This window comes from Montipora foliosa, chromosome 10, assembly GCF_036669935.1.
Source record: "Montipora foliosa isolate CH-2021 chromosome 10, ASM3666993v2, whole genome shotgun sequence".
Classification (NCBI taxonomy): domain Eukaryota; kingdom Metazoa; phylum Cnidaria; class Anthozoa; order Scleractinia; family Acroporidae; genus Montipora; species Montipora foliosa.
Window position 1 is genome coordinate 31640450 of NC_090878.1, and position 7500 is coordinate 31647949.

At 39.0% G+C, this 7500-nt stretch overlaps 1 protein-coding gene across 1 annotated transcript; it reads left to right on the top strand.

Moving 5' to 3' along the window:
• The first annotated feature begins 363 nt into the window (after positions 1–363).
• LOC137972796 (uncharacterized) lies at positions 364–2018 on the top strand. Its single transcript, XM_068819510.1, has 3 exons — positions 364–586; positions 698–896; positions 1238–2018. The coding sequence occupies exons 1-3, from the start codon at positions 364–366 to the stop codon at positions 1833–1835; spliced, it is 1020 nt and encodes a 339-aa protein (XP_068675611.1). The 3' UTR covers positions 1836–2018.
• The last annotated feature ends 5482 nt before the right edge of the window (positions 2019–7500 follow it).

The following is a 7500-nucleotide window of genomic DNA, read 5'->3' on the forward strand; positions in this document are numbered from 1 at the left end:
ATTCTCATCTGCTATATGAGACAAACTTTCCGGAGCAAGAATGTTGTCTTGAGCTGAGTGGTTCGGACGTTTTGGAGGATTTTTGGAGTAAAAACGGGCAATGGGTTGGAAACCATCACAACTATTGCTTTGGTGATCTCCGCAGAAATGTCTCTCACATGATTCGATTAGAGGAAATTAGAATTAATCCAAATGCTCCCGACTTTGCTAAGCCTCATCCAAAGCAAGAAAGTATCTGGAACCGACAGTATGAAGATGGTTATGAGAAGGCAAACTTGTCTGATTATCCTTTGGCGGGTTCTGAAGTGGATGCGTGGAAGGAAGGGAATGTATGAGGCGAGAAGATTGGCGAGATCTGTTGGAATGGCTCCAGACGACGATGCAGAGGCTCCGAAGGAGACAGCAGGGATGACGATGATGACCATAATAACGATAGTGGTGGTGGAGATAACAGTTGGTTTTATCGCCCATTTCAATATCCAGGAAATAGGTTCGGCGATCTGCAAGAGGGACACCCAATCATCGGTGCAATCATCTGGTGGCAGTGACGAGGAAGATGTCACTGCTGGAGGGCAATGTTTTTCAGGTTAGATTATGCACGAACTAGATGTAACACATTTTTGCATTTGTCAAAGTATCTTTAGAAAAGAAGCCCATAACCTTAAACCTTAATTTCATGCCTATCGTATGTTCACAGATGACTTAAGAGGGATTGAAGCTCAAGATGCTGGTATGACACCACTACTTGACGCTGTGGAGATGCTGAATTGTGATGCTGATGGACAAAGTAATACAAGGAAAGAACCCAGAGTCACAATCCCCTCCCGTGGAACTGAAATCTACAAGGCAACTTTAGTTTCACTGCTGAACCAAGATCCACAGTTGTCACACGAAAGGTCAGTAAATCTTGTTTTCTTTATTTTAGCAAGGTATTCCACTTAACAAAAATAAATTCATCTGATCGTTTGCTCGTTTACCTGTTCTTCGTTCGTTGCAACATTCAGATTATTTTCACTTTTTGCCATCCGTACATACCATCCATCAGTCCACTCTGATTTCAAAAATTGCGTCCGTCACGTCCCCATCCCGTCGTCCACGTGATTTTAATCAGACTGCGAACTAAAGAGCTTTATTATATAATTCGTTGCTTTTGCTATATATGCAAGTGATTACAAGCGCACAGACAAAAAATTGGCTAATCTGTGATATCTTTTTATCTTTTTTGGTCTTTTGTTAGACTGGAAAGGGTGCGTCAACGCCAGCAATACCAAAGAACGGAGGGTCTTGCATCATCATCTAGTGGCAATTCAGTCTGTCTTTTCAACGACTATGCTGTACTTGATCGCGAGAAAATGGCATTTGTCCTGGGTAATCTTATTCGCATGGTTTTGAATGGTAATCACGGTCGTGTTGATTATAAGAGACCAGTTAATTACGACGATTCCAAGAAGCAGTCCATCATTTGTTATTTCCATGTTTACAGCGAAGTCACTAGAGACGGCAGCGTCGTACGCGGGAAGTACAAGCCATCGTTGTCAGACATACATGAATTCCCATTCTCTGACATCATCTCGCACACGAACATGTCAATAACGGAGGAGGGAATACTAACTATCCCCGAAGAAGAGCTGACGGAAATAGAGTCCACTGCTGCTATAAGGTTGCAACCTCGACCAACCCGGGTCACGCGAACCAGAACATCTGTTGAACGAATGGCCAGTCAGTTTGCTTTTGATGAAGGAATTGCAAGAACAGTAGTGACCCCACAGCAGTCAAGTGCAGATGGCCCACGGAGATCGGGGAGGACACGAAACGGTTATTTCATACAATACTGAATAACGTTTTAGTCCGATCTTTACAAGGAATTTTTTAAACGACTATGTTGTGCTTGATCAAGATGTTTATAGCTAACAAACCTCTTGACAATTAGTGAAAGGTCTATGCTTGTGTATAGAAGTTGTTTTGAATATCTGAAATGAAAACATTGCACCGTTGTAATATAGAACTGTTAGAGTTTGTGTGTAAAATACATTGTTGTTTCGGTTGTACCCGTATAGGTTATTTAGGAAGTCGGGTTTTTTTTGCTGTTGCACCCAAAAAGCAACACTCGTGACGGTTCTTTATTCAATCAGGTTAACCTGAAATTTAGGACTTGATGAAAAAAAAAAAACTGGACAAGTATAAATAAATCCTTTTTTTAAGACAGAAGCAATTGTGGTATAAGGTTTTGTTTTGGCTTTGCTTTAGACTGTGCTAGTGACCTCAGTTTCTGGAAAACAGCTACTCTAGGATAGGAGTGATTTGGGGCGTCTACTCTGAAGTCAACATATAGCATACTGCCATCTATCCTTTTCGATAATGGACACCGAGAAAGTAAGCTAAATCACTTTATGTTCAATTTTTTCCTAATTAGAGCAAGTTTCAGGTTTTTTTTTTTTCATACGGTTAGATTGCAAATCGAGGGTGACTGTCATGAACTAAAAGCCGAGTGAGAATTAAGAGAAGAATTAAACCATAACTGAGAATTCCGTAACGTCTTGAACCTCACGGGACAAAATGCCATCAGTTGTTCGGAGCAATGCAACAATACGGAACTTTTTGGATAACTGTCATTTTATCTTTACCCGCGTTGAACTGCCTCACACATAATTTGCACAGTTGGATCGAGTATGAGAGGACTTCAGTTTTGCAAATGGAGGATTACATACGACAACAAATTTTAAATCATGTGTACCCGACAGTCTAATCACTTCTGAAAGAGAATAGGTTAAACCGTGAACCAGAGCTATACAGTTATACAACGTGTCAGAGAATTACAAAAAGTGAGTCTATCACACTAGATCGAGATCCTGGTAACATATCCTTATTAATGAAGAGGTTCTAGAAACTTTGCTCTATTTATTGTTACACATGCATATGAAGCAAAATTCAATAGAAGTTAACAATGACATTTCTGGAATGTTCTCATCACAAGGCTACATCTAATCCATCATTGGAATTTGATCAAATCAAATTAACCAATCAAAAAGCGCACATTTATAATTTTTTCCCTCTTGGCGAAAACAATGGAAACAAATTACTTTAGACAGTCCTAGAATTCAGAGTTTTCGGGGCCCTTGAAAATGGTGACTGAATTAATGAGGGCGCGCAATGTAAAGTGGGTGAGTAAGGTTCTTTAAGTAAGGCCAGTAAGAATAAATAACCCGCGAGCTCCGCTTTTAGGATTGGCTAAATTTATGTATCACAATAATGAAGATGAGGGTAAGCCAAACAGTAGTACGGTTTTTAAATTAAAGAAGGTTAAGAGAGAAAGAAAAGCTTGACCAGGAATTTGATCTTCGGCAATGGCTATGCCAGTCTGGCATAGAGTACCATAAAGAACGTCTTAGTATTGCGCGAGAAGTTGGTGACAGGGCCGGGGAGGGAAAAGCCTGTGGCAATCTTAGCATTGCGTATTTCCGCAGGGGTGAGCTTGACAATGCTAGTTTCTTTAACAAACAACATCTTAGCATTACTAAGGAAACGGGGGACCCAATAGGGCAGGGAAACGCGTGTTGTATGCTAGGTTGTGCCCATGAATTTTCTGCCTCCATCTGCACAGCTCTTAGTTACTATCGCTTGAGCATAAAATATTTTGATGAAACAAGGTGACTTCTTCTGTCAGAAGATTCGTGGAAAATAAGCTTTTGTGAAACAAACAAGAGAGGCGTACACAGCTCTGTGGAGAGCACTTTTGAAGAATGGAGAGGTTAATGAGGCTCTGCATGCCGCTGAGCAAGGACGAGCACAGGCTTTGTCAGATATTTTGAAGGTGCAATATATGGGGTTGATGGAAACCTTCCTCAGAAGTTACTACAAAGGAAACTATCGCTTTATCAGAATATCTACCTTCAGAAGCAGTTTTCACAGTACTTGAAGGAAACAGGATCAGTTTCTGGCTGCTGAGAAAAGGTAGCATGATACACTTTAGGCAAAAGGAAATAGAAAATGAAAGTGCTAAATCACTGATGAAAACTACTTTTGAACATATTAGCGTGGGGTCTCTTGTTCGCTGTGAGAATCGCTTGCTTGACCGAAAACGCAGCGACTCTCACTGCATTAGAGAAGCCGTTCACAAAATCCCTCCGTCCTTGAGGCTCTCCGTCAACTGTTTGCAGCCATTGTATGATGTCTTAGTCAATCCCATTGCAGATTTGCTCCACGATCATGACTTAGTCTTTGTTCCTGATGGACCATTTTGCTTGGCACCTTTTTTCCGCATTGAGTGACTCCGTTAGGATCCGTACTATTCCCTCGCTGACCGCTTTAAAAGTGATCGACGGTGCACCTGGCGACGTCTCTAGTAAGAGTGAAGACCTGCTAGTGGGAGGTCCTTGTTTAAAGGAAGTCGCTTATGACAATGGCGAGCCAATTGAACAGTTACCGTGTGCAACGAAAGAGGTAGAGATGATGATTGGAGAACTTCTGCAGACTACGCCTCTCACTAGCAGGAATGCAACGAAAACTGAGGTGCTTAAAAGAATGAAGTCCGTTGCTTTAATCCTTATTGCTGCACATGGAAATTTCGAATTTGGAAAAAGTGCCAGTTTAACTCTTCACCATAATATGAAATCTCTTCGGGAGACAAAGAAGCATTCCGCAGTAAATACTGGGTGCCATTTGTGCTAATTGGCGATGATGTCACGTTCGAATTTGGCCAACACTAACTCGAAAAGAATGGTAAGTGCTGTTCAAATATAATTTAAATTACGGAGAAGCAATGCAATGTACATGCAGGGTTTTAATCGACAAGTTGTCGAGAGGAACAGGAACTGGTAATCTGATTTCAAACTCGGTCACCAATGAAGTTGCTTTACAAACTGCTTTAGATGGCCATTGAAATGAATATTGTCTGCATTCAAGGGTCAGTCACTTACTCTCTTGCAGCAGGTACCTGTTAAAATCTTACTATCGAATGGGAGGAAATCACTGATCTCGAGTTACGTATGTAAAATAATGTTACGTATTGAGGGCTTACATTCTACATGTCACAGTGACAATTGAATAGGAATCGTTGCTGCAGCTATTATAACTAAGCATAAACGGTGGATAACCATAATTTTTTTTTGTTCATTTAGAAATCAGAAGTATATCCCCATTGACTTTTTAACCCACTATCTCTTTTGTTTCTTTATATTTTGTTTTTTCAGAAACGGCATCTAAAACGTGAGAAAACTACTTGTTGGACTCTGATACTCAACATGTCATTTTCGTTACTTTGATGGTATGGCTTGTTGAAAGCAACTGAAAGTATTTTTCCCCAGTAGCGATCAAGCAGTAAGGAAGAAAAGAAATATGAAAATATTGCTAAAGTTGATTTATAAACTTATTTTACCGAGAGATTCAAGTAATAGTAACGTACTGATTCTCTTAATTAAGCTTCTCTGCAGTATGAGTTAATCACTTAACAGAAATCATGGTCTTGGCAAAATGGTCAACTTCCATAAATGAGGATCAAGCACCCATGTTATTTTGGCCCTGAATACTTAAGTCTTTGGGGTCTGCCTTTCAGGTATTCTTTTTTTCATTAAGCTTGTGACAATTATACCTCTTTAGCTCCATATACTAGGTTCCCAATTGACATCAAGTGACAGGCTCTAGAAAGTCTCTTTTTCGTTCTAAAGGGACTATTTACTATGTGTCACAGCCATTCTTCTTCTTGATCATTTTTTTCCAAAATAGTAAAACTTATGGCAAAGTTGCCTGATTTGCCAATTAGTAATCATCGAAAGGATTAACCCTTTAGAATCTTTCTTTGAACTAAGGTGCAAAAAATCCTTGAATAACAGAAATGGCAAATTGTTGGCAAGTGTCTAGTCTAAAATATGGATTTTCTTTCTTTTTTCTTTTTTTTTTTTTTTTTGTAGTAGGGCCCAAATTTCCAGAAGCAAAATAACTAGAAAAGTAGAAATAGACAATTATACTGTCGTTTGTTTAGTGATCTGGCCTATGTATTGATACAGACTTCATTGCTTTGATAAGGTAAATCATATTTTTATGATGGTAACTAATCCTTATATACGTAAGAAAAGTAGAGGGGTTCATATTAAAACAAAGTCAATGGCAGCCTCGCCGTTTCATAGGTGTCAGGTAACTCAGCCATATCTGTAAAATGGCTCATTCGCTATTTTCGCCAATCCCATAATACATTAATTTTGGGGGCTTATTTGCGTTAAAACAAACGTGGATATCCAGTCCAGTGAAGCATGATACATTCCCAAGAGCAAATGACTTGTTTTTATGTAAAGAACCCCTCAAAACGTATTGCATTATGGGAGAAGGGAAAGAGGGCTGTTCTGATGATTAGTATGCATAGTAAGTTCAGGGACTTGAATTTGTCTGTGAAAATAATCCTACAAATGGGGCGCAGAATCAATTAAACGTGTTTTACCTGTTTATATTGTGAGATTTTTCCACAGAGGGACCTTGGGAAAAAGATTTTTAAAAATAGGCAATTTTTTTTGGAGGTTAGAACTTCTTGAAGCTGAAAAACTAGGAAATTTGAAGTTGCCTCATCTGTTAATTAGTGTGCATTTAAAGTTTACAGACTGCAAAAAATATTTATCAGGCAAACTTCCAGATTCCTTGAGGTGATCTCTTTGCTCGATTTTCTCCCTTTCCGATTATTATTATTATTTTTTTTGGAACATGTTTTTCCCGCAAAAAGTATTATATCTCCCTTTATCATGAGATAGCTGTGTTTTGATTGGCTTCTGCAACAGAGGTGTGCTGAATCTCCCAAGAGAGACGTTCTATAAATAAATCTACTCGGGAAATAAATGACTCCCAGGACAAGTATGGGAGGTGAGGCTCCCCTTGATGCGCTCCTGTATAAATGTTATTTTTATCATAAAGTTTTTTGAGCTTTTATTGCAAAATAGTTAGTTTCTTGATCTCTTAATAAGTATGCAATTAAAGTTTAAAGACCCCAAAAATTTTGTTAGGCAAACTTCCGGATTTTGAAGGGTGATTTGTTCGCGGCTCGATTTCTCAGGGAAACTTCCATAACGTATACTGATACAGGAGTGATACCTGGTCTCTGAATTAGTATGCAGCGAAAGGCTGCGGAGATATTTCATTCTACTGTCTTTTTAATGATCTTCCAATGCAAAATAACCTGGAGATCACAATCAATGCATGTATTTGGCAATGTAGAAGACACGGAGGGGGGAAACCCATACTTCAAATGGGGGGTGTAATGAACTATAATGAGCACGAGTCCATTACCCAGAGTAAGAATCTGGTATCAGGTATGTTTCCATCAACGTAAAAAAAGTTTAAGTTTTAAAGGAAAGCTCCACTGAAACAAGAAAATAAGTTTAAACCACAGAACATAATGTTTACAATCAATTGTGTTCGAACTTTTTCTATTGGAATGGTTTGTTTCTATAATATATGAATTTTAAAAAACGCTTGTCACTGGTTTTCAAATTTCCCGGGCACCGCCATGTTGAATAATTG

Excerpts from the sequence above, each read along its gene's own strand:
- LOC137972796 (XM_068819510.1), top strand. The coding sequence starts at position 364 with ATGGCTCCAGACGACGATGCAGAGGCTCCGAAGGAGACAGCAGGGATG. Across the intron at positions 587-697 it reads TGGAGGGCAATGTTTTTCAG|ATGACTTAAGAGGGATTGAA; the intron begins GTTAGATTATGC and ends GTATGTTCACAG. Across the intron at positions 897-1,237 it reads CCACAGTTGTCACACGAAAG|ACTGGAAAGGGTGCGTCAAC; the intron begins GTCAGTAAATCT and ends GTCTTTTGTTAG.